The sequence below is a fragment of the Hydra vulgaris genome, chromosome 03, assembly GCF_038396675.1.
Source record: "Hydra vulgaris chromosome 03, alternate assembly HydraT2T_AEP".
Classification (NCBI taxonomy): domain Eukaryota; kingdom Metazoa; phylum Cnidaria; class Hydrozoa; order Anthoathecata; family Hydridae; genus Hydra; species Hydra vulgaris.
Genome location: NC_088922.1, coordinates 57,049,588 through 57,077,500, shown reverse-complemented (window position 1 = coordinate 57,077,500; position 27,913 = coordinate 57,049,588). Strand labels below are relative to the sequence as shown.

Below are 27,913 nucleotides of genomic sequence, written 5' to 3'. Positions count from 1 at the left end.
ATTTTATTTAATTAAAATAAAATTGCTAGATTAAATTTTACTTATTAATCACCCAACCTTAGTATGTAAAATTATAAGGAAAAATTATTGTAAACATTAATAATGTGACGTTTCTTTCACTTTTAAATTTGTTACTAAATATTGAGTTTCTGTGCTTTGCTTTCTCAAAAAATAAAAAAAATAGTTTGTGAAGACTAGTGAAGGATGAAGACTTTGTGAAGAATAAAGACTTTGTAAAGAATGAAGGCTTGTGAAGGATAAAGACTTGTGAAGGATGAAGACTTGTGAAGGATGATAAATTGTGAAGAATGAAGACTTGTGAAAGATAAAAACTTTGTAAAGAATAAAGACGTTTATTACAATGTGGCAGGAATAGTATACACTAAAAAAATTTTTAATGTGCTTTTTAAAAGATGAACATGTTTATAATACTTAGGAATCTCTTTAATCACAGACAATTATTTAATAGAACAATCTTATCTGAAAAATTTTAAGAATACATTTCCTACCAACAAATATATATAGAAAATAGATTTTTCAAATGTTAAAAGTACCTTCAGGAATTTTTTCTAGATCCCAGGGGCTTACCCTCTCGCTCTCACCTGAATCCCATCTAATTCAACAAAAATAAAAATCAATAACAAGAAATAAATTAGTTTAAAAAGGAATAAATAAAAAATGAAAAGTTTTATAAAATAAAGATGTTAAAATGCATACTCGACGACTGTTAAACTTAGAAAACTGCTGTTAGGAAAATCTTCTTCAAAAGGACTAACATTTGTGATGTTTCCAAAATACCATTTATCATCAATAATACATCGGAACCTGTCTCCTTAAAAAAAAAATCACTGTAATATGTAAAATAACAACTTTATTCTTCATATTTTTACAAGAACAAACAAAAAACCTTCTTTCCAGTAATGCATCAAAGACTCTTCATATATATGTTTTAACACCAAAAAGTCTACAACGTTTGGCATATCATGAAACCTTTAAAAATATATATGCCAATTGAAATTTAATACTTTTAAAAAAAAATATTTTTCAATATTTGCTTATTTAGTGAATTACCTCACATGTATGGTTTGTTTTCTGCCTGATGATTTTTTCTTTCCTATAAGTTCTAGAGAAAACAATAACAACAATTAAGTTAAATTTAACTTCAAAAAATATATATATATATTTATATTCTTTTTCTGGAAAAGCTGTATGCCATAGAGATAAGCAAAACTAGTAAGCATATGCTCATTTAACATACATCCTTTTTTTTTTAATGGCAAATTTTTTGTCTTCGGGAAAAAATGCCTACATTTAGCAATATTTCCTCTAATGTTCACTGACACGAGGGGTACTGCTGTCCAAATTATTTTCCTAGATAAGCTCCTGTAATATATAAATATATATATATATATATATATATATATATATATATATATATATATATATATATACATATATATATATCAACCCTTGGAATAAGGGTCGGCATTCTGCAAACACGACCTAACTGCCGACCTGAAAGTGTTTGAGGTCAGCAAAAAATTGCCAACCTCGTTTCTATGTTTTATGTCAAGACCATTGTATCAAATAATTTTAGCTGACCTGATGCAGACCTCTAAAAGATTGAGGTCGGCAAATTATTGCCGACCTCATTCTTCCTAATTCTGAGGTTTGATATATATACAGCAGGGGCTAGTTTAGGAAAATAATTTGGACAGCAGTACCCCTCATGTCAGTGAATATTAGAGGAATTATTGCTAAATGTAGGCATTTTTTCCTGATATGTAATATATATATATATATATATATATATATATATATATATATATATATATATATATATAATATATATATATATATATATATGTATATATATATATATTAGGGGTATGACTTTTTTGCAACCTACTAGGCCTGTATCGTAATTCAATGAACTTTTATGTAAAAAGAACGAATAGATGTTTCATTTTGACATATTTTGAAAAAAGGTCACCCCAAAACCAAAAAATCGAATTTTCAATAGGTACACTTTTGTACAGTAAATGAATATTAAAGGCTGAAGATGTTGTAAGAGTCATACTCCTGTTGTTATTTTATTTATTTATGCAACATGTACTGTGATATAACAAAAAACATTATGTGATATATAATTATACAAGTATTACAAAATTAACAGTATCAAAGCGTCTAGTACAACAATATACATAACTGTCTGTGTCTATAGGCCTACTGTGTTTAGTACATGGGTCACATGATGCTCACGTCTCATAAAGAGTCTAGCGCTTATTACTTAGAATGAATCGAAGTTGCAGTTTGTCTTTCTTTCTGCAGGAAGCATACAGGTCTTGCATCACCTTGATTGCACGTTCAGCTATCTGATTACTTCGTGGTATGTCGATGACGGATGGCTCTTTCTTCCAGTGATTTTTGAATGACTGCAATGCCTTTTTGTAAGGCTTCAATACATCAGATAAATTCTTGAAGTCATTGTAATTGTACTTTTGACTACTAAACCAATGTTCTGCCCACTCATATGAAATGAACCTGCAAACCTTCTCCAAATTCTTTCTCGCTTCAGGCATAAGAATGAACGCCAGAATGGCGAGAATGGCTCTTGAGTTCCATCTGGCATTGCTCATATTAGGAATGTTCTGAAAGTGAATCAGAGGGAAGTTTCTTTGTTCTTCATAGAACCTAAACACTCTTGTTAAATGGTACAAAAACTTCATATCGTCTCTCCACCCTGATTTATCAAGAATTTCTACAGTTCCATTCACAAACTTATCCTTCAGTTCATCATACTTATTCAACAGTTCAGACACAAATGGGTATTCAATGTTTGGAGATTTGGTATCACCCCCAAGTTCTTCGTCCATCACCAGACGGAGAATCCTGTCTAGTACGTGATGCTGACAACCGATAAATTGTGGTATTGTGACACCCTTTAATTTAAACATACGTTGCAACTTCACAACAACTCCATTTCTCTTCCCAGTATTGACGTTTGTTGTACCAGTAATGATCATCTTAATTGAATTCCACAAATTAAATTCATCAATAAGTTTGGCAATTTTTTCAGCAACAGTTTCAGCTTTGCCATCTTTTAAACGCAGTGCATCAAGTTTCACGTCAGTTCTTTCATTCTGAAGTACAACTACCTGATATTCCTTATCATCTATTCGTTTGCCGTCAAAGTGTAAGGACCACTGTTCCATTTTAAGTTGTTGTATCATTTCTTCTTTTAATTTACCTGCCTCTTTGAATATGGACTTGTAAATTGCTGATTGACTTGGAGTTGGAATATCAATACCTTGTTGTGATAATACATTGCATATTTTAGCAGCTTTCTTTTTTGGAAACTCCACTTGATGTAACCATACTTACAGCAAATTTACTTTTGTAGTGCTTTCTAGTTTTTTTCTGAGTGTCCTCATCATCGTCTTTATCACCGTCGTCGTCTTCATCATCTTCACTCTTACTTTTGCAGTTTTCAGATTCAGTACCACTGTCTGTGGTAGACAGGACTTGTGATGTGGAAGGTATTGCTGTTCCAGACTGGACTTTCCTTCTCTTAGAAGGGTGAATGGTTTCTTTACTTGCCACTTATCCTGTTGAGTACCCCACCTGTCCTTTACTTTCTTTTTGTAGGTGGTATAGACGTTTATCTTCCGAGGATAACCACTGGCCATTCACTTTCGTGATGTCAAATAATGCATTGAGAACATCATATTTTCCACGCTTGACACATTCATCATAGACCTTCAGCACCTTCATAAGCTTTGCTCTTATCACTTGATCAGACACACGTGGAAAATTCAGTTTATTGTCCCACAATTTTGTAATTTCCTTAGAAATTTGGTCTATTCGTTCTTTTCTTCCTTTAACATATGCTCCGAGAAACTGGTATCTTCCTACGATCTGCAATTGAAGTGGTATTCTGGATTTTTCATCGAGTGAATGTTCTTCTACAGCCACGCTTCCTCTTCTTCTGTGTGACTCTTGAAATCTCACCAAATTTTTAGTCCAAGTCTTCTTGTTCTTTGTTACTGTGGTATGACTTTTCTTGTGAGACATCATATAATATTGTTACGACTTTACGGATAGCTGAGCGTAAATATCCGTTTAATAAAGTCGTTTAATTAATAAAATACTTTAACTGTATAGTAATCCAATTATAGTTCGATAATCCAGTCAATGTTGATAACAGTTCGATAATCCAGTCCGTATCCGAACAATAATGCTACAACTACTTATACTTCGTACACTTACAGCGTCTTTAGTTCGCTACAGTAGTTCCTTATTAGCTCAGTTACACGCAGAGTACTTCATAGAACTATTCACATTATCAACACTGAACTCTGACAGCAGCTCGCTTATATAATTATTTAGAGCTTTCAGAATGTTCTACTAAGTTCTATAATCTTCTACAGTCTGTTACAGTCGTCTATATCACCGTGGTAACACAATGACGTCATCACATAACAATTCCAAGTATTTGCCGGCACACGGCCGTTTCGTTGCCATGGTAACGTGTAGCGTTATATTTATAAATTCATAACAAAATAATGAAATAAATAGAATTAAGCTGAGAATTAAGCTTAAGATTAAAACATCGGTCAAAAATGAATGTATAAAAATGGTAAATCAAATTTTTTATTTTGGGGGTGACCTTTTTTTGTTGCAGAAAGCTATTTGGGCCTTTTTTCATGATTTTAGGTAAAAGTTCATCGATTTATGATACAGGAAACATTTTATTTGAAAAAAAATTAAAAAGTCATATCCCTAATATATATATATATATATATATATATATATATATATATATATATATATATATATATATATATATATATATATATATATATATATATATATATGTATGTATATATATATATATATATATATATATATATATATATATATATATATATATATATATACACACACACAAACAATGATGATGTACTGATAAACATTTTTAGCCAATACCAATAGATAAAAAAAAGCCCTATACCGATGGCAATACTGATTAATTAACCAATTATAAGAATATTCAATAACATAATTCTTAAGTAATATAAAACTTAAACTGGGTGATCATTACGATCTTAAGGATTAAGATCATAATGATCACCCAGCTACTGTTAAAATATAATAGAGTATAACCTGATAGATGTCTTTCTGCCTTAATTCTGACTTAAAATACACCCTGTCTTAAGGTTCTTGGTTGAGTATAAGCTAAAGAAGAAAGCCGTTTCTTTCTCCTCATTTCATTTTAAAGCTCTATAAATATTTTTTTCAAGGATTTTTAAAGGAAAAAAAATTCTATAATATTTTTAAAACAAAAAGTTAAAAAGCTTATTAGTTTTCTGCAAGTCCTCTAGTTTCCCTGTTGTTGACCCTGCTAGTGATAAGGGAAAATGCTTAATTTTATTTTTTATTGGTTGGACTATAAAAAAACATTTCAGTAGATATAGTTCTTACAAAAATTAACAGTATTTCGTGGTCTATGACCACAGAACAATCTATTTTTTAATTCTGTATCAATATTTTTTTAAACGAAAAAATTTATTAAAAGTACCAAAAAAAAAAATAGTATGAAAGCATAAGTTCAAAATATCTAAATTTTGGTAAAGGTTGTTCTCAATTAACTTCTTAAAATAAATGTATATTTTTCTGGCATTTAACCCTCTCAAGGAACATAAAAAAAACATAACAATTAGAAAGAAAAATTTACTTTTCAAGTCATTTCTACTTTTTGGTGGGAATGGTTGCATATTAATACGAACAGAAAAAATTAAAATATTAAAAACATCAAAACTGATTTCAAAACGTTTTTTTGTTATGAAAACTGCTCTATCTTATTAAAGCGACATTTATTTATTTTGCTTCATGATTCTAATCTCTTGACACAATAACTCAAAAATATATTCCTTGTCAGACTAAAGAACAGTAGAAACAGTTGAGTACAATATTTAAAGAGATGTGGCAGTGGGTTTGCATTGCAAAAAGTTATAAAAAATCAGCATTTTTAAATACTAACGCAATATCAATTTTTTACCATGTATTTTTTTAACTGTGTACAATTCTGTTTAATAATATTTACAAAATAAATTTTGGATATCTATAGTAAAAAATATCCTAGAAAAGCAATTTCTAATTAAAACAGTATTTTTCTAAGAATGCATCATAAGATCATATACCAAAACACAAATTGTGACTATCTCTCAGATCTCTTAAATTCTTTTTTCACTGACTGAAATTGTTACAAAATATTGAAATTTAGAAACAACATTTCATTCAGGCTCTTATAGTGTTATCATGTCCTTTACCATTGATATAATCATTGCATAAACATAATAGCATTATAAAAACTACAATGACAAACAAAAGTTATATTCATTTATAACTAAGCAAACTAACTTTAATTTTACCTAGTTTTAAAGAACACAACTTTGTTGGATGAACATCATATGAAATACCAACTAACTTGCAAAGTTCTACTGGCTAGAATTTAAAGTATATTTTTTAGTATATAACTAATATATCAACAAAGTTAAAAAAAAAATTAGAAAACACTAACAGCTAAATTGTATCTACAATAAGCTTGACGCGAATCTTGTAATTCATACTCATTTAGTTCAATAACTTGCTTAACATATAATTTATGACCTTGCCGAAGATAATATACCTAAATATTAAAAACAATAAAATATCATAAAATACCTATTTTAAAGTCTATATGTGTTACATCTTTTATTTCAAATATATAAAATTAAAAGATGTATTCTGTTGTGAAAAACAGGGATTATCATCAAGGTCATTAGGGTGGTCCTTAAAAATGAAAAGTTGAAATGTTGTGCTCCCACCCCCTAGAATTGTTCGTTTATATGATAAGATGTTTGTGTAAAAATATTTATACATTTGGTTGATGTTTAGAGGTCGCCCAAGCATGTTCTATAAATGTTATTTTGGCTTATTTAAAAAAAAAAATTAGTTTATGAAACTTGTTCATGAAACATTGAAACTAATCAACACTTTCGCCTTGTGGTCGATTCAGGTGTTTAGTAATATCAACCATCAACTAATTAAGTAATAAGTATTCTTTGATGCATGTTGGTTGACGTCATTTAGCATAAACGTCATTTTTCAAAATATTAATGCGTGTTTTGTGAGATAATTACCAGTTAATGCAATAGAAACGTCTCACTATCTGCAATTCAACTCAGTAAATACAATACAAGGAGTCAAAGGAATCTTCAAACCAGGAATAGTGAGTATAAATTTATCGTTTCATTTTGTTTTTTGCCCCTTGACCAGTTGAAATTGTATTGCGTCATTCGTTGTATTTGTAGGCAGCGCAAAAAATCAATTGCTGTAATTTTTTTTTATGCCTTGAAAGCAATTTACTACTTATTAATTTTGCATCACTCAACACTTTCTACAATTAATATGAATTTCATGAGCGATTGACCATTTTATCATTTTAAGAAATAGCCTATGGGCCTAACGTATGTCCCATCGCACTGTGTGAACTTTATTTGTTCTTTATTTCACTTTGTAGGCGAAACATGACAACACGTAGTAAGTCGGCACTATATCTCCTGGGTGAACCAACTACTGCAGTTTCCAGCATCCGCCTTGCATCAAATGGTGAAGCACTAGGGCTTTTCTGTCATCATCATCTCAATCTTGGACTCACAACACGCCAAGCATCATCGTATGTAATTGAAGAGGTGACAAAAGTCTGGAACATTGCTCGTATTCCAACTTGCCGGAAGGATCATGCCATTGCCAAGTTGGAGCTACTGTATAAGGAATGGTCAACTCTGAAAAAGCACAAAACACGCCAGTCGGAGTCGCATACATCAAATGAAACCCAATTTTGTGGCAAAATGAACGATCTCCTTGATATCGCTCACGCTAACGCTGTCACGATGATAAAAATCCAGGAAGATCTCGAGTTTCTTGCCGCACAGCGGGAACCTGGTCGACGAGGTTATATGGGCTCAATCGACACAGCACTGGTAGCCAAGGAAGAACGGAAGGCAAAGCGTACTGAGCTGGAAAATGCTAGAAGAAAACGAGCGAAGGACCAATGGGCTCAGGCTTCAGCCAGTGCAGTGTTGAATGAAAAAGACTACATCAGTGAAGAAGAGCGCATCGATGATGATGGTGAATTCAGTGCGCATAAGTTCTGTACTCCACCAAAAAAAAAAATAAGAGCAACGAAAAAAGTAACAACACCTCAGTTAGCTGCTGCATTAGATCGCACCAAAATGAGCGACAGGAAAGCCACTTTCGTCATTGCTGAAACTGCTCAAAGTTTGGGATATGACATCAGCGAGCTCAGTATAAACCGTGGCACTATAAAGCGTGGACGTGAGAGATATCGGTCGGAAATTGCAGCAGCTTTGAAGAACAATTTGTCAAGTGATGTACCGTTGACAGTACATTGGGATGGCAAGTTAATGCAGGATCTTTGTGGTAAAGATCATGTTGACCGCCTTCCAATAATAGTTACAGGTTTTGGTGTCTGTCAGTTGTTGAAGGTAAGCAAGATGGTTGGTGGAACAGGAAAAAATCAGGCGTCAGCGGTAGTCCAAGCACTTCAAGAGTGGAGAGTCCAAGATTGTGTTATTGGAATGTGTTTCGACACAACCAGCTCAAATACTGGAATTCACATCGGGGCCTGTGTTGAAATTGAGCGAGCACTTGGCAAGGATTTGCTGTACTTGGCATGTCGCCATCATATAATGGAGCTGTTGGCCGGAGCTGCATTTACAGCAAGCCTTACCCCCTCGTCTGCCCCAGAGGTTCTGCTTTTTAACAGATTTCAGCAGAAATGGTCCGTTTTGGATCAGACAAAGTATGAGACAGGCTCAGAGTTGGGTGAAATTCCGTACGCAGTGAAGCAGGAAACACTGGAATTTGCTCATAGCCAGTTGCTCCGTGAGTCAGTGCGAGACGACTATCGTGAACTCCTCCAGCTGTCCATCATCTTCCTCGGAGGTTCACCCGATCCTGCACGTGGAATCAACTTCATGGCACCAGGTGCCATGCATCACGCTAGATGGATGTCGAAAGTTATATACTCACTCAAAGTCTGGATGTTCCGGTCACAATTTAAGCTCACAGCATTTGAAGAGAAAGGCCTCCGTAAGATGTGCGTCTTCACAGTCATCATATATCTGAAAGCCTGGTTCACTGCACCACTGGCTGCCAGCGCTCCTCGTAATGACCTTTAACTGCTTCAGAATCTCTACAGCTACAGGCAGTTTGACGAAAAAATTGCCATAGCTACTTGCAAGAAGCTTGAACATCACTTGTGGTATCTGTCGGAATATTTAGTGGACCTTGCCTTTTTCGATCCAAACGTTTCATCCGAGACAAAACGAAACATGGTGGATGCACTACAGTCCAAACAATCTGTTCAACCTGGTCCAAAACGAATCATTCTAAAAGCCAGCGAGTCATCGCAACACAACTTAGAGGACTTCGTAACTGCAAACACTCGTGATCTTCTCAGCAGTCTCCACATTGGTTCTGATTTCTTGTGCGCGGACCCCGAAACATAGGAAGGCAGAGATGATTACAAGCAAAGCACAACAATTGTGAACAAACTTCTGGTCACAAATGACAATGCTGAACGGGGTGTAGCCCTTGTGCAGGAGTTAAATAAACTCATAACCCATGATGAGGACCAGTTCTAATTCCTTCTGCAAGTTGTGGCCGATCACCGACGTCGCTACCCGGATTGCCTCAAGTCAACACTGCAGGCACAGACTGTCTTATAGGCCTGCTAATTTAGTCATTACTGTGGTGATTTTGAACATTGAACAATTACAACACACTACACTAGTAATACTATATCTCTACACTGCCATTACATTAACTATGAGTTACAAACACTAATAAGAATACTGTTGAACTGTCACTTCAGTCAATTACTCTTTTCGGAATAATCGTAATCGGTGTTCATGTTTGCTATACCCTATAAAAAGACAAGCTGGGCGACCTCACAACACTGTCTGATTGCATAAATATTTTTTGCAGGCTCTCTTGTTACCCAAAGGAACATTTTAAAAGGGTGGGAGCTTAACATTTCAAAAAAAAAAATTTTTTATTGCTTTAAGGACCACCCTAAAGGTAATATTTAAAAATCTGAAAAATTTTTTGCAAAAAATATCTGTAAAAATCTGGAAAATATTTTAAATCTGGAAAAAATCCGGATATATAATTGCATTTTGTGTAACTAAGAATATCTCATGTGTTTGAAAAGAAATTCATTATTTGTACACACGTACAAATAATGTAAATATAATATAAACATCATTTGCATGCTAAAAAATGTTTTATTACTTTAATTTTTCAAACAGGTAAGGTAGCAGTGTTGTGCTGTGGATGTTACGATGATGGTAAGGTTTTTTTTTTAAAGTTTTATTTGAAGTAGTTTTAAGTTTTTAAATATTGTTGTTTACTTTTTATTTTTTTTAAAGTTTTATGTGTATATGTGCATTATGTGCATATGTGCATATTTTATATCATATAAAATTTATATGTGCACTAATGCGTATATAAATCGACTGTTATAGCCATAGTCACAAAGGAGTGTATATACATCAACTGACTTAAATAGGGATAAATGCAGTGGAGTGTACATACATCGACTGAAGGTTTAGGATTTGGAAGGCATTCTTTTATATAAAAGAAGTATTTAAATACTTAGTTAAATATGGTTTATGAATTGATTCAATTTATAATAAAAATATTATTAAATTAAATTACGCTAGGTTTTAGATGAAATTGTAAGAATAATAATTAATAAATATACAAATAAGGAAAAAAAAATAGTTCGACACACGTACAAATAATGTCTAAACTAAATATAGCGTAGAGTAATTGATGAACAATACCTTTACTGTTTTAATTATTTGATTACTAAGTTAAAAAATATATTTTACTTAATAATTGAGGAACAACTTTATTTAAAATTTTTTTGCAAATGCAAAGTTTTGAAGCAATCAAAATAAATTTCTAAGATACCTTAAACCAAGTATGAATGGGTTGGTAGCTAATAGCATAGCATGACTAATTTAGTTACAGTGTTTTTTTACTTTTCTATTTAATTTTTTTTAATTTTTTAAAGCTACCACATAAATAAATTTAATTTATATTAAAAAAAAAATTAAATTAAAATATACTAGGTTTTTAGCTGAAATTATCAAATTAATAAAAAATTTAAAATTAATAAGTATTAACAAATATATGCATACAAATAAGAAAACAAATGGATGAACGATACCTTGACTTTTTTAATTATTTGATGACAAAGTTGAAAAAAAATATTATTGACTTGTATTTTCAAAAAAATATTTGAATATTCAGAAAAAATGATTTTTTAAAGAAATATACTAAATTCCAGAAATATCCGGAAAAGGATAATCCCTGGATAAAGGTTATAAAATTTTTTTTATTATTATATATGTTTATAAATGAAAAATAGGATTCAATCCATATGTGGATCAAGTGTGGATCCATAGACAAACGCTTGGAAAAAATCTTAAAATCTTTAGAAACATTATCTTTTATTTTAAAGAGCATAAAAATAAATCAAATTGATATTCATAACAAATCTCTTTTTATCTTTTTAGTTATGAAATTATATTTAATTAATAACTTGTTTTGATTTAATATACTGTTTATCATGCCATGTAATTTAAATTGCTGCATATTGTTAGCATATTTACATATTTATTCCACAGCATATTTTTACCATAAAAAGGTAAGAGTAAAACCCAAAATATTTTTCAGTTAATTAATCATTCATTTTCAGGACCATAAATTTCAGGACTGGAACCATAAGTTACAAAATAATAAAACTTTAACCATTTGCAAAGAATTATTAAATATTAAAAAAAAAAAATGAATAAGGAAAGGTCATTCATGTTTTCAAATATTTAAATATTTTAAATATATATTTTTTAATGAAGGAACTAGTGTTCCACTATTTGCATTATGTGAATTTTTTAGTATCTATCTTTTCGGTACAGGTACCATTTATAATAACATTTAAACATGTAAAAACTTTAACAAGAAAAAATTCAACAAAATAAAAGCATAAACCGGTAATTATGTTAAATAGAAAAAGCGTTAGTGCTATATTAAAGAGAAAAACCATTTCGACATCTGCTAACTATAATTATTAATGACTGTGAGTAGTATCAACAAGTAGTATTAGCAAGTAGTATCAAAAAGGCCACATGCAACAAAAAAAATTGCACTTTAAAAATAAATTAAGTACCTTATCACCTATTTGAGGAAAGTATGGAAACTTTTTACTATGGGTACTCAAAATCCACTCAGTCGGCTGATGAAACTGCAAATATTCTTCAATATTTTCTTGCAGAGGAATGGCTTTATGGGTGCATATCTTTTAAAAAGTTAAAATAATCTAATGTAATAAGTAAAAAAATAATAGTAAAATATAGTTTTTTAGTTACAATATTTAAAAAAAAAATAACTGACTTCTTTTTTAGACTTTTTATGAAAAACTTTTTCAGGAAGACAGGTCCGTGATGCTTTCTGTTTTCCCCTATTCACACGTTTGCTTCTTTTAACAACAACAGTTTCAGTTTTATCGTTAACATTCTCTTCACTTTCAGAAGACTCAGAAGTGTGTGTATCCGAAGAACTTTCTATACTTATAACATCAACTTCTAGTTTATCATTATCTTCAACATCCGAAGAAAATATCTCCTTTTTACGCCTATAATTATATAAAATTTTTGACTTAATTTTTTACAATCAAGAGACTCAATGCTCAAATCTACTCTACATCTCTAGAAGTACTGTGCATAATCTGTGCAGCGGCCTCGTTTAACGAAGTTCGTGTTTAGAGTTAAAAAAGAGTTGCAAATTATATATAAAAATACATAAAATTTAGTAGCATCCTTGACTGTAGTGATTCTCTGGAGCCCTGGGAAGGTGAAATTAATAAAATATTAATAATAAAAAGAGCAACAACAAATAAGCAACAATGCTAACTATGACTTGCTTAGAAATATGTAACCATGCTAATACTTTTTAGCACTGGTCTTTAAGGTCTAGCAATACTTAAAATCAAAATCAATTTTGAACAAATTCTGATTATTTTGGATGTTTATGATAAATTAATGACTAATTTAAGTTAAATACTTTAAATTTCAAATTTATTTTTAATTGTTTTCAAATTAATTTGAAAAAGTGAAACTTTTTGTGTGCACATTTTATAAGGTACACTTTTATTAAGAAGCTGTTACATTTGAAACATCTTCTAATAAAATCAATCAAGATCATCATGATCAACCTCTTACCAGCAACATGTAACCCAGTACAAGTTGTCACACTGCTAAAGAGTTAAGGAAATTTTCTTAAGTCTTTAGCAAGACAAACCAGTGCAATTTCTACACTAAAAATTTGCTTAATTCTGCCAATGATACTGTTGTAAGAATAAATAAAAATTGCAAATAATAAAAATAAAAAATACTATAAACGTTAATTTATTAACATTTATAGTATAATCATAAATTATTTTTTTATACTATAATCTTTAACTATTTATTCAGTTTATTAAGTAAAAAAAGCAAGTGTAATCCAAAAAAAAAAAATTGACTAAGCCCTAAATTTTTGATCAAATTGACCAACTCTTTTCTCTTTATCTATTTCCAAATATTTATATTATTAGTGACTTTAATGCTCATATCTGATCCGGCAGACTCTAAAGCTCAAAACTAGTCTTTCCTTATCTCTTGCTCAGATAGTAACTTATTTACCTGATAATCTTAATATAAACTCCTATCTTTACTCCTTGATTTCTATTTTGTCTCTGCCCCTAGTTTGTGCTCAGTTTCTTCTTGTTCTCTCTTTTTGGTTCAGATCATGCTATGATCTCACTACTTTTATCTTTAGTACTTAATTGTCATTAGACTCACCCTAACATTTGCTTCTTACTACTGCCTTATAGCTGACTGAGATTCTTTTCATGATTTTCTTAAAGATAGTTCTTAGGCACTCCACTGAAAATTGCCTTCTACATAATCTCCTTGACTCAGACATGCATGGAACCATTTCTTCTTGTTGGTTTCAAGTTGAGTCACAATCTCAATCATCCATCTTAAGAGCAAAGGCTATTTTTAATCGTAATCATTTTATTCATTCACAAAAATAATCTTAAGATTTTGTACTTGACATTTTTTTAATTGCTAGTATGTCCTGACAATAAGGTCCATTATCCTTAGATAAACAGACTAAATTTTAGAAGCTAGGTTCTATATACTATTGGAATTTTTTACCAGTGTAATTAACAAAGACATGTCTATCATTCCATCTCTCATACACGAAAATGATTGTATTATCTCTCCTAAAGGTAAGGCAGAACTATTTGCAAAAAACTCTCTCATTTATCTCTTGAATCTAACTACCACAGTTTTCTTGTCTTCCTAGAGAAACAGGTTAATAAATTAAAAAAAATACATTTAAATTATATTGCATTCAGTTGTCCAAGGTTTGTTTCATCTTTGGTCCTGTGTTGTTTCTCATCAATATTAATAATCATTTTAGTAATCTAACTTCTTTATTTGCTGATGAGACAATTCTAAGCTCCAAACACTTTTACTGAGTCCTGTACTTAATTTTTTTCTTGGACTAACTTTCACTAATGACCTTTCTTGGTCAAAAAGGTTAAAACTATATACCTGATTCATTGCTAAGTTAGTGCTTGCTAAGCTTGCCTCTCTTTATCATGCTTGTAATTATTTTACTCGTAATTTTATTCTCTGCCTCTACTAAGCTATTATTCATACTTGTATTGAACACTATTGTCATAGCTACCTAATTCCAAGGGTTAGGTAGAGTTTGGTATTCATACACTAATTAATTCATTAGTCATTCATATTAAAGAAATCCTACACAGTGTCGAAGCATTAAAAAAAAAAGGTTATGGTAGTGTTGCATTTTTAAATAGTTTGGAAATGATTGAATATGCATAAATAACTGATATTCACTAAAACTAAAGGTTTTAAATAAGTATTTACTAAAAGCATTTAAATAAGTATTTACTAAAAATATTTAAATAAGTGTTTACTAAAACTAAAGGTTTTAAATAAATAATTTGAATAAGTATTTAACAAAATCATATTTAAAAAGTTATAAATATAGACTGTAATTATTTAATAAACATTTATTATTCCTAAACTTTTTCTATGCAATAAATTTATTTATATCAAAGATTTATGTTGCAGTTGTAAAATATGCATGTAAAAAACTGAATACCATTAAATGTACCTTTTGCGAGGTGCAAGCTCATTCTGTTCTTTGCTTATTAACCTTTCATCTATCCAATCTGAATCAACAGTTAAATCACTGTAAAAGGGAAAAAAAAATTGATTACGAGTATTTTATATAAAAGTCATAAAAAAAATAACTGATTATATGATTATTGTTATGCATATTTTATTTATCAAAATTATTCATCAGAAAAGAAGATTTAACCTGCTCTCTGCATGCCAATTTTCTGGCTCGCTTTCACTAACAACAGATACAACCTCATTAATATTCATCACTTCTCTGCCACTGGATGATATAACATGGTCAAAAGTACCCATTGCAGATGCCCTCACATAAGAAACAGGAACTCTTACTTTTGATAAACGAGTACGACCACGACCACGTCCACTAACTGATCTTAAATTACGGTTATCATCGGGTACTTCTTCTGAAAACTTCATTTTTTAAATATTATATTTATAAAAAATTATTTTGTATTCCTAATAAATAAAAAATTTTTAATATAACTTTGTTTAATATAATCTATAATACTACAGTTATTTAATGTTTTAGTCTGAATAAACTAGAAAGGTTGTTTATAAGAATTGATACACATTAAACAGGTTAGTCTCTAAAGAGTGTCTTATATTAATATTAAACAAGTTTACTTGCAAAACACAGATGATAAACAATTTTTTTGAACTATTTAAATTTACTAATAAAGAAATTTTAACTGCTCTTACCCAAGACCAACTGCAGTGTGAAAAAGCGAAAAAAGCTAATTATCATAAAGATACCCTAGGAACAGTAGCTTTCTGCATAAAATTAGTTAAAAAACAAAAAATAACATTATTTCCTATCTTATTAACTTATTTACCCTAGTTAAAAAAAAAAATATCACTGCAAAACTTAATGTATGAGTAATGTTATATGGGTAATACAGAACCTCATGTCACTATATATAATGTATGGCTTTTTTAACTTATGTGATACTAAACAGTTGGAAAAAAAATTCACATGTTCAACATTATTTTCCATTCAATATACCCTCAGCTGCTGCAATCTCTGCCATTAGAGGTGGAAGGTTTCCATCAACTTGAGGAGTACGCATATGGGGATGATTAGCAGCTGTTCTTCCAGGTATTAGCAGCTGATAAGTTTCAATACGAGGATTAGCATCAACATCAACAAGAGCTAGTGGATACATTAAATTTTGGTGCTGCTTGAGTTTGCTCATCTATGACATAGTTATTTGCATCTTTTATGATAGGTCTATAGTCAGTACGAAAAAATTGTTCATAAAGAACATTAAGAAATTGTTCATCAGATCCAAATCCAACCAAAAGTTAGTGACCATGGCTGTCTGTTGCACTAATTGAAAATCCATCCGGAGAAAATTTGCAGTCAAATATTGCACCATGTCCTTGACCCTCAAGCATATTGAAAAATAATTTTAACTTTTTAAACTTGTAAATATCCCATAGAAAAATATTCCCATAATTGCCTGAAAACATAAAAAAAACAACTGTTTATTATCATAAGTTATACAAGAACAAAATATAAAAGTGTAGATGTAAAGAACATTATAAGCAATAATTAATCACCTACACTTTTTTTATTTAGATTCTATAAATAGTAAAAATTATTTTACAATTTTTAGTTAATTTTTTTTTTAACGAATAAAAACAATTTTATAAAAAAGGAAAAAAAATTGTATGTACTTTTTGCTCTTGGAACAAATGCAAACACGTAGAAAACATCTCTTATAACAAAAATAGATTGAAAAAATGAATAGGAAAATAACAATAGTAAACTACCTGTCTCCAGTAAAGTATTGTTACATTTAAAGAAAGAAATGATTTTTATGTTGATTCTAATATAACTTTGTTGAGTTGTTTGAAAAGAAAAATAAATTTTTTACTTTATATATGCTGTTTTTTGTTAAATATATATATATATATATATATATATATATATATATATATATATATATATATATATATATATATATATATATATATATATATATATATATATATATATATATATATTGGTTAAATATTGCAACAACAACAAAAAATTAAGCAACATCGCTAACAAAATTTTTCATAGAATGCAATTGGTATTTGCTTAAGGATAGGATCTTTCATTGGTTCAGAATTGATTTAATATAACGTGTGGTTTCTTGTAAAGTACGCATAGACGGCTATTGGCATCGCAGTCTGTCAAATCATGACGGAGTTGAACTTTTAAACAGTCATATTGGTAGAATCATGACTTTGCTCTTGTATTATATATCATTCTGATCAGCAATGCTATAAATTTAGTTTTGTGTACAATCACTTTCATTATAAACTAAAACAGTAAAATAGAGGTTTCTCTGGAAGTAATAATACTGTTTTATTAATTTTATTTAGAATAGGTATGCTCTTTATTTCATTGCTATTTTTGGTTTACTGTATAACTATTTATTGCATACATCTTAACAAGGGGATGCAAAGATTGCTACCAATTTGAAACATTCATATTAATACAAGTAGTATAAGATTTTATTAGTAGTATTTTTGTCTGAAAAAGTATAAAATAGTATTATTGTAAAAATATGTTGAGACAATTAACGTTTAGCTCCACCTGCTTCAAAAAAAATGTATTAACATTTTGCTAATGTTTTGTTTTCTATTTTATATACAAAGCTATTTTGCTTAGCATGTTTAGTAAGATTTAGATTCTAGGTAATCTTTCACTATTGAAGCTGTGTTTAAATTATGCGGTAGTGGTGTAATGGTTAGGCACTTGCTTTATAAGCGAGAGGTTCCGAGTTTGATCTCTACCACGTCCCTGGTAGTACTGCGCTCAACTTGTCTCTCCGCGCAGTGGCCTTATTCGTCAAGGTTCATGTGTCGGAGTTATAGAGTTGAGGGAGGGTTATAACCACTATTAAGTAGCCTCCTCATCTGCAGTGACCTTCTCGGCCTTGAGGAGGTGGATAAAAAAAAAACAAAAAACAAATTCTTTTTTTTGCAAAAATCACCATAATGTAGTGCTACAACAATGATCAGTTAAAAAGGAAAATGAACATAGAGCCCTCACTGCTGGTTCTAAAAATAAAAATTTGAATAAAATCATTTTATAGATAGTGGTTTCTTTTAAAATTATGCACAAACTTGTGATAAATTAAAACTATTGAGAGCATACAAATAATTTTTATTGTCTTTATAATAAACTTTTAAAATATTTTTCGATCCAAGTCCATTATAAATTTTTTTCTCACTTATGAGATTCTGATAAACCTTTAATAAACGGCAACAAAAAAAATCTTGCGAAAATTTTAAAAGAAAAGTTTTTAAATTCAATATAAATGATAAAAATTAAAACTTAAAGGGTAAAAAGCTAGCTCATTAATTAAACTAAATCATTTTATTGAAACTAAGTTTTAAGCACAAAATTAGTTTTTGTCTTGTGACAAAAAATAATTGTAAAAAAAAAATACAGCTGACTTGGGTTATCTTGAATACTTAATCTCAAATATTTTTTATAGTCCCATAGACAATAGGTACTCGTTTGGGTTTGAAATATCAAATTTTTTGATATTTCAAACAGTATTCTTGGTCCACGTGACATTTTCTTTTGTTATATCAAACCTTTCAACAATTTTTTTTCAAAAAATGATTTAAATGCAAAGCATTAAAAGACCTGGAGAAAGGGATGCCTAACAAAGTGGTTGCCCAAAAGGTGTCCCAAAGAATACAATATCAACCTGGATTAAAAATAAAAATAAATTATAAACTTTGTTGGAAAAAAATGGCACAAAATCTAAACTAAAAAAACTTTGTAGTGGTAATTTTGAAAATGTAGACAAGGCCAATATTCATGAGGTTTGTCGCAAAGATAATATTCATGAGGTTTGTCACAAAAAGAATTCAACAAGTACTAAACAATAGCACAATACTAAAAGAAAAGGCACTAAAATTCACAGAAGTATTGGGAGAATTGAATTTTAAAGCACCTGATTGTTGGTTTCATAATTAGAAAGAAAGGTCAGTTAAGTTTTGTCAAATCTTTTTCAATTTAAATATAAACAGATAAACATGTACCAACATTAAATCTTTGAAATGTGTAATTAAAAATCAATTATTCTGTTTTTATCTGTTGGAACGGCATCAGTTTTAAAATAATCTCAGCCAAAAGTGCTTCCATAATAAATGATACAACCACTTCGTTGTAAATTTTCAGTTGGTTTTTGAAAATATTTTTGACGGTAACTTCACAGTCACTCCATGTTTCGCTAGATCTTTCTTCAACTCCATCTATTCGTAGATTATTGCGACGAGATCTGTTCTCTAAATCGATTGTTTTTTTGTGTAAACTATTTAATTCCTTCCAAGAAAATATATGTCAGCGTTGAATCAACATTGAAAACCGGTCGCAGCGTATAAAAAGCGTTACTGTCACGAAAACAACGTGCTTTCAACATTGAATCAATATTTGTTTTTGTATACTAAATTGCGGTAAATTAAAACGTTGAATAAGCGTTGAAATTGTAACGTAATTTAGCTTCTCAAAAAAAAAAACGCTTATTTAACGTGGAATCATCTTACGCAAAAAGCCACTTTAAAGACGTTTCAAAATTGATGCCTTATCAACGTTAAAATAAACCGCTCTTTAAGCGTAACATTTTTAACGTTGAATTAGCATATAAATTTCAACGAAAATTATCTTCTCAAAAAATCGCCTTTATTCAACGCTGAAAAAAAGTACGCACATAATCATTGTAAAAACGTCGCAAAGTTTAAGGTTGGACATAAGCTGCTTTTTCAACATATTTAAGCTATTAATGAAACAACGCTTATTCAACGTTATATATACCAACATTGAAAATGTGTTAATTGAAAAACGTTGAAAAAGTGTTACTTTGCCAACGTTAATAAAACGTTGTTTTGACAACGTTGAGAAAGTGGCACATTGACAATAATTGTTTCACTATTTAGCCATTACAAAACTAATTTGCCGTAATGGAAAGGCAAGGAAAACTTATTAGAATGCATGCAGATATTATAAAGAAATTTTTAATAGAGTTATATTTTATAACCTATTTTTATTGCGACTAATTTTAAATTTTTGGATTTTGTATCAAATAGTATATAATATACATAAATCTCAGGATATATATGATTTACTCAAGTTATTTTTGTTGATGTTTTGTGTATTTTAAGTTGACCATTTTAATAAAATGCTAAGTTGTTTTAATTATGTTATTTCTTACTTAGAAATAGTACTCAATTTTAATAAGATGCAGATGGAAAAGTAATATCAAAATAAATAAAACATAATTAGTCAGACTAAAATTAATCTGTTAACAGACTAAATTTTTTAATTTATTTGAAAAACTTTGACCACCTTACCTTAAGATTTTATACTCAAGTAATAACTACAATATAAAATCTTCCCCCAAAAATGAAAGTATGCATTATTAAGTTTTTTTTTCGTATAAAAACACGTTTGAATAAAGAAATTTATTTCCATTTTTTAAAAGAACTTCTAACTTTATCAAGAAAAGTATCAAGTCCTAATTATAGAGTTGTATATTTAATTCTAACATTTATTCTTTATCATATATTTTTATTGATGTATGTTTTTATTTTTTTAATATATATTTATGCATAAAAATATATAAGGAGAAACTTATCAATATATTTAAAAGAAATAGATACCTTTTATATGTATACATAATATATATATATATATATATATATATATATATATATATATATATATATATATATATATATATATATATATATATATATATATATATATATATATATATATATATATATATATATATATATATATATATGTATATATATATATATATATATATATATATTTAAATATATATATATGTATTTAAATATATATTATAAATATGTATTATAAATATATATATATGTATTTAAATATATTGCGGAAATTGATTACAGATTCTTAGACTATAAGAAGAAATGGTGGTATCAATAGCTTTAGAGTGTTTTATTATAACCTTAAATAAAGGGAAACCTAGTTTTATTCGACAGTGATCAATGACAAAAATAATTAAAAAGTAATCGAAAATTAGTCCTTAACTTAATTCTATTATACCAATTTTTTGGGATGGTACAAATTACTTACTCGGCCAATCAGAAATTCTTCCACAAATAAAATCCCCAAAGTAACAATTTAATGCTTCAACCTACTTTACAGTCCACTTTCTTGGTTTTGATTTTGAAAGATATTGTATTCGTAAAACTGAACTCGTTAGAATACTTTTGTAACTTTAATAAATTTAAAAAAAGTTTTTGTAAGTTTTGGTAAAATAAAAATACTGGAACTAAGATCTCGTTTTTCATCTGAATCAAAACTTTCATTGTCCTCATATTGACTTTCATTAATGTAATCAGGTTCACTTTCTTGAACCTTTTTTTCATTATTTTCTTTTTTTCGATAATTAACTAAAAGTATAATACTAACTATATCATAAATTTTATAAAATATAATCCAATAAATTTTTTTTTAATAATTTGCAGTAAAGAAAACAGATTACTTTTTTTAAGTGACCTTTTTGGATAAACTTTTAAGTTTAAACCGTTAAAATCTTTAGTGAAATTAGCACCTATATTTGACTCAATTGCCTTAACTGATATTTCTTCTTGTTCTTCTAAAAGTTAAATGAGGAGTTATGATTGTTATTATAATACACAAGATAAAATTATAATTGAAAAATGTAAATTTAAAAATTGTAAAAGTCACCTACAATAGATGAGGAACAGTTATTTTTCAAAGTTGGATTATCAAACATAATTTCCTTATTAGGAAAATCACTAACTTTCTCCTTAATGCCAAAAACATCATTACCTAGATATAGATATTTTAGCATAATAAAAAATTATTTAAATTTATTATAAGTATACAACTTATTTAAAAGTTGAAATTGTAAACCTTTTGAAGTTAAAGTGTGATTTTCCTGAACAACATTCTCATCAGATTCTATATCAACAACATTCTTACCAGATTCATTCTCATAAACTTCTTTATCAGATTCTAGATATTTTATAGTTAAAAAAAAATTAAGCATGGCCTGTAAAGCATACACTTTAATTTAAAAAATATATATAAATCAGATGCCTTTAGTAGGCAGATCCTGTATCACATTAGATTGTCCTAAAGTAAATGTAACAAAGTTTACTATATTGTGTTTATTTTGTGTTAGATTGTAATTTTATAAAAACCGTAATTTTATAAATTAAAAAAAATTAAACTAGGCCTAAGTTTTTTTAAACACCTTTATACTTTTTAAAAAATCAAAATATTTGTTCATACACTCAAGTTAACTTTTAAATATTTATAAATATATCAGAAACTAATACAAAAAATACATACCGGCATCAATTTTCATTAGTTGCTTCCCAACACGTGTTAGTTCCAATAATGCCAATGGATCCTGATAAAAATCTTGATTCATTTTTTCAGAATGTCCCATATGGGAATAAAATAATTCTTTATCTTTATCTTCTACATCAAGAGATGCAAAAAGTGTGCTAATTCTATGCCGATTTTTGGTGGCTATTATGTCTTTTGGCGATTTTAATACTAACTTTGAACAAATTTCGTTCACAACATGCCACCCTGAAACATGATTTTCAGATCATTTTGAGCTTGCAAATATAAACTTACTATTTGCAAAAATGCCACCAACTTTACGGAAACTTTCGAGAAAAAATTTTTTTATTGCAAGAATTGTATCTCCTGGAAAAATTATTGATACTAGATGATTATTATCTTTTCCTGTCATGTAAATAACTTTCATAGGCTTCACTAAAATACGGTCTAAACTGTCAAGTTTTTTGAGTCTTTGTTTATTAATCCATTCATCATTTTCTCCTTGCAACCTACAAGGTTCAGAAGAGGTGGTGAATCTCCTAACAAAATTCGAGCAGGTTCACCACCTCTTCTGCCATTTAATAAAGTTATGCGTGCATATTCAGCATTTCTAAGATTTTTATAGCTGCTTTCATTATCAAAATGAAATTTACTGCATATTGAACTCATTAACTCAATTACGTGATTTTTAACAATAAGTAAATCATCTTCTTGTGGAAGTCTTGATGGTTTTCTTAAATTATTTTGTCGTTTTTTATTTAAATGGTACTTTGCATCACCAAATAGACAATCCTGCCAACCCTTAAAAGATTGAATAAATTTGGAGATCTCAGCAGCCTTGTCATCTTTTTTCCCTCAGTAAAAATAATACTGCACAAGAGTATCTCTTTTATAAGATAATACAAGTTTTTTTTATGCCTTTTTTAAGAGACAAATCTTCTCTTTTTGTATATAACTCTATAGCCTCAGAAAGTTGCTCAAAGTTACTCCGATTAAACATATCTAGAGAGTTGAAATATAAAGCATGTATACCATCCAGTTGCATAAAAATATTATAGCAATTTTCAAGTCGTCGCATATCTCCCCTGACAGATCGAAAAACTTATTCTGCTTTATTCTCTTTTTAGTGAAGTTTCCAAAACAACTTTGAACCAATGTATACAATATTTTCATCAGTGCAGCATAATTTACCAATCTCGTCATTTCTAATATTTCCTAAAAAATTCTTTAAAAAACCTGGATTAAGATCTAGCGATTTGGGGATATCTAATGATTCAGTAGAAACTGGAATTGGTTCAACTGCATTAATTGTACTAAGTGAACACTTTTGAGCATGCCTTGTGAAGAACCTCTAGCTTATGAAACTGTTGCAAGCACTGCATCGCATTAAATTTTTCCATTTCGTGCCACTTTTTTCACGTTGATATATAGGATTATCAGTGGAAGCCTGACTCTTATTGTACATTAATATTCCTTCTCTTCTTATTTTAGCAAAGAGTTTTTTACTAACTTTGGCTGGTTCACAGCTTCAATAACCCGAGGCTCTTTTCTATGCTTCATTTTCAAATGTCTTCTTAGCTTTTGTTTCATTTGACCACAAAATATGCAGAGTCTAGATGGCCTTTTATTATCTCATAATCTCTAAAAGAAAAAAGTGTATCTAACATTATTTTAGCACTTAATAAAACTAGAAAATTAAATAGAATTAAACTAGAAAATTAAAAAATTTCTTAAGTTTATAAAAAGAGCAAAGGTTACTTTTCCTATAAGTTTCTCTTTGTATTCTACCTCTTTTATAACAAAACCCTTAACAGATAAACTAACTTAAAATAACAAACAAATAAAGTTTAGCAAATATTATGGTCAATGTAAGTAATTTTACTTCTCAATTACAGTCATCTACTTTTTGGACCCCAATACAGTCATCTACTTTTTTCATGGCAGGGATCTAAGTAAAATGATCAATCAATATAGTTGACTTTAATTTTTACATTACATAATTCTTCAAAAACTCACAACTTTAAATATGTTTTTAGAACCTATTACAAATAAAGCATTTAATATACCTTAAAAGATTCAGCATCGAAAACCTTCTCCGAAAAAAAATCAAAAAAATGTCTTCCTCACTTTCATGAAACTTTTCTTTGATTTTTATAATCTATATATTCATCATGCAGACTTACATCTTTGATATGCAAGGAACTCTATTGTTATATAAAATTTATACTTGGAAATTATCAAAATTATTTAGCCAAAATGCTATTTACAACCAATAAAATATAATAAAAGTAAGACTTACTATTTTAGTAACATACTTTAAACTTTCACAACTATCTGAACCGCAATCACTGTCTCCAACAATTTCCTATTCAAAATATTGCAGAAAGTTGTGATTTACATAATCCATTATGTAAATGCATTTATTTACATAAGTAAAATATGTTTACAACACAAATATACAACTAAACCTATTTGCAAGACTTGCGTAATACATTTCATATCAAGATTGATATAAACACATACAATCATATCAAGATTGATATAAATAAATACTTTGACAAGCAATTTATGACAAAAAAACTAAATAAACAAAATTGAATCATGCAAAATATACAACTGTATTCATTAACAAACCTCTGAGATGTTTAAGTCGTCAAACTTAAACATTTCAGAGGTTTGTTAATGAATACAATTGCATATTTTGCATGATTCAATTTTGTTTATTTGGTTTTTTTGTCATAAATTGCTTGTCAAAGTATTTATTTTTATCAATCTTGATATGATTGTATGTGTTTATATCAATCTTGATATGATTGTATGTGTTTATATCAATCTTGATATGATTGTATGTGTTTATTGAATCCTCTGATTCCATGTTTAATTAAAAACTTTTTCTTAGAATTAATAATAACTAGAAGTTTAGTTTCAAAAAGCGCAAAAAAATCTCTATGAAATGACTAAAAAAACGCACATGAGAAAATTTTTGCTCTAAAAAACTTTTTAATGGTTAATACAACCTAATACAACATTCTAAAAAGTTTAAAACTTAAAATTCAATGTAAACAAGCTCAAGTAAACAATATGCTTTAAAATAACATGAATAACTTTAAGAATCCACAAGAAAATTAACAAAATATATAAGTTCCCGAACTGTAAATTTTAAATGCATGATGAAATTCGTTGATTTAAACAAGTGGAAACTTTGATCTTTTGACTTCAAAAGAAATTTTTGCATAAATTATCAAACTTTTACAAAATACTATTGTTTACAGAGCCTAATATGGTCATATGACTTTAATTTATGAAAAAAAAAAAATTCATAATCAAATAAGCATCCAAATATTTTGGGGACACGATTATGTCCCCGTAAGACAAAAGCCCCTGCAAAGTTGCATTTTATCGCTCAAAAAGTCCCCGCAAGCTGCTATTAAAAATATATGTATATATATGTATGTAAATATACATATATATATATATATATATATATATATATATATATATATATATATATATATATATATATATATATATATATATATATATATATATATATATATATATATATATATATATATATATATATATATATATATATATATATATATATATATATATATATATATATATATATATATAAAGCATTTATATCTGAACACTCAGTAGTCCAAGTCAGTTGTCACTTTTTAGAAATTTTCCAGTAGAGAGTAAATAGTAAAATAATTAGTCTTTATTGGCTTTTTTATTCTTGATGGTTAAATTTATGTTTTATTTAATTTGTTTTATTTAATTTGTCTTGAAGCACATGAAATATAATTTTGACAAAAAAAAAGTTAAATAAAAAAAGTGAAAAGTCATTTCTGAACTACAGATGTTTTTTCTTTGAACATTGTAGGGACACGAGACTCTTTATATTGACCAAACTTTGTTTCACATTTTTGCAGGAAAACAGTCTTTATACCTATGTAGATACTGAAAAACTAAAAAGGTCTCATACATAACTCATTTTCACAAACAACTGGATAGCCGACCTTTGTCTTTTGAGGTACAGATATTAAAATTTAAAGTTTATTTTAGTTTTTTGGTTTAGTTTATAGTTAATTTTAGTTTAGTTTTTATTAGTTTTAGCTTCAGTTATCTTTTTTCTTACTTTAGACAACTTCATGGAAGAAATGAGGGGAATAGGTAAAAAAAATTATAGTTATATATTTATTTATATTTACATATAATTCTATCAATTATTCTGAGGTATATTTTGTCTTTAGTGTGTGGTAGAAGCATAACTGGTAGGGCTGTGTTTTAAATTTTATATATTTTTTACGGAGAAATATGTGCAATAGGTGAAAGAATTATTTAATATAAATATGACATTTTTAAACTGTTTGCATTTAACTCATATTTTTATTAAAATTAAATTTCTCACAAGTTTAACTCTTTTTAGTTTACTTTTTTTTAATTTATTTTTAGCATCCTCTTCATCCTGTGAAAATAGTGAGGTTATGCTTTATATTTTGATTAAAATAAATTGTAGATATTTTTAAATTTTATTATATCCTTCTATTTGTAATTTTAGAGTCATTAAAATTTGAGGAATACCAAAGATATCGCTCCCAACACCCAGGGCCTCTCTCGGAGAGGTACTTCAATAAGTGGCAAAGTAATGGTGGTATGGATAAGCCATCCTTTAAATGGAGGGCTCATCCATACCGGGGTGTTGGAAGACACCGAAGAAAAAACAGCAACCAAAAGGTTGTAAATGCCTTCTATCAGTGAAGATATTTATAACTATTTTGTTGCCGTTTTTTCTTCGGTGACTTCTTTTTATTTTTTTTAATTTTGTAAACTTTTTTTTAAAATTTGTAATTTCTTTTTATAATATATTGTTGTATATTTGGTTTGTTTTTGTCTTTTTTAATTAAAATTTTATCTGTTTTTCACCAATTAAACTTAAATATAGTTAAATTGATTCACTACCCAATCATCATAATATGATGCTACATTCTATTTGTTAAAAATAATTAATTGGTAGTTTAATTTATTAAAAACACTGCTTTTAAAATTTAGTATAAGCCAAGACTATTTAGCTATATAAATGCAATTTATTTATATCTATTTGATTTTTTATCTTTGATGTTTTTAGTTTGGCTCTTTGAAGCATTTGTTTTTTTGCTTTTTAATAAAAATATTTCAAATC

At 28.6% G+C, this 27,913-nt stretch overlaps 2 protein-coding genes across 5 annotated transcripts in view; both read right to left on the bottom strand.

Annotated features, from left to right (window-relative positions):
* LOC136078298 (PH-interacting protein-like) overlaps nt 1–21,794 on the bottom strand; it is a 32,736-nt gene extending 10,942 nt beyond the window's left edge. For all 4 annotated transcript variants that reach the window (XM_065793780.1, XM_065793782.1, XM_065793781.1 and 1 more), the window contains exons 1-12: nt 21,475–21,794; nt 17,028–17,068; nt 15,532–16,810; nt 15,325–15,402; nt 12,529–12,769; nt 12,305–12,433; nt 6,584–6,691; nt 6,435–6,507; nt 1,072–1,123; nt 908–990; nt 718–832; nt 555–613 (exon numbers count right to left, since the gene is read on the bottom strand). In XM_065793780.1, coding sequence (XP_065649852.1) covers nt 555–613; nt 718–832; nt 908–990; nt 1,072–1,123; nt 6,435–6,507; nt 6,584–6,691; nt 12,305–12,433; nt 12,529–12,769; nt 15,325–15,402; nt 15,532–15,767 — 1,174 coding nt within the window. In that variant the 5' untranslated portion in view covers nt 15,768–16,810; nt 17,028–17,068; nt 21,475–21,794. The remainder of the gene's footprint in view (nt 1–554; nt 614–717; nt 833–907; nt 991–1,071; nt 1,124–6,434; nt 6,508–6,583; nt 6,692–12,304; nt 12,434–12,528; nt 12,770–15,324; nt 15,403–15,531; nt 16,811–17,027; nt 17,069–21,474) is intronic.
* A 78-nt stretch (nt 21,795–21,872) lies between these two features.
* LOC136078299 (uncharacterized) lies at nt 21,873–25,108 on the bottom strand. Its single transcript, XM_065793784.1, has 7 exons — nt 25,022–25,108; nt 24,789–24,926; nt 24,605–24,670; nt 22,723–24,363; nt 22,282–22,383; nt 22,097–22,197; nt 21,873–22,000 (listed from the first exon to the last, which is right to left on the bottom strand). Exons 4-7 carry the CDS (start codon nt 22,820–22,822, stop codon nt 21,956–21,958), a joined length of 348 nt encoding a protein of 115 aa, XP_065649856.1. The 5' UTR covers nt 22,823–24,363; nt 24,605–24,670; nt 24,789–24,926; nt 25,022–25,108; the 3' UTR covers nt 21,873–21,955.
* Nucleotides 25,109–27,913: the final 2,805 nt, after the last annotated feature.

Coding starts and splice junctions, on each gene's coding strand:
- LOC136078299 (XM_065793784.1), bottom strand. CDS start 22,822: ATGGGACATTCTGAAAAAATGAATCAAGATTTTTATCAGGATCCATTG. Junction 22,198..22,281: donor TCACACTTTAACTTCAAAAG/GTTTACAATTTC, acceptor ATCTATATCTAG/GTAATGATGTTTTTGGCATT. Junction 22,001..22,096: donor ATAACTGTTCCTCATCTATT/GTAGGTGACTTT, acceptor TTTAACTTTTAG/AAGAACAAGAAGAAATATCA.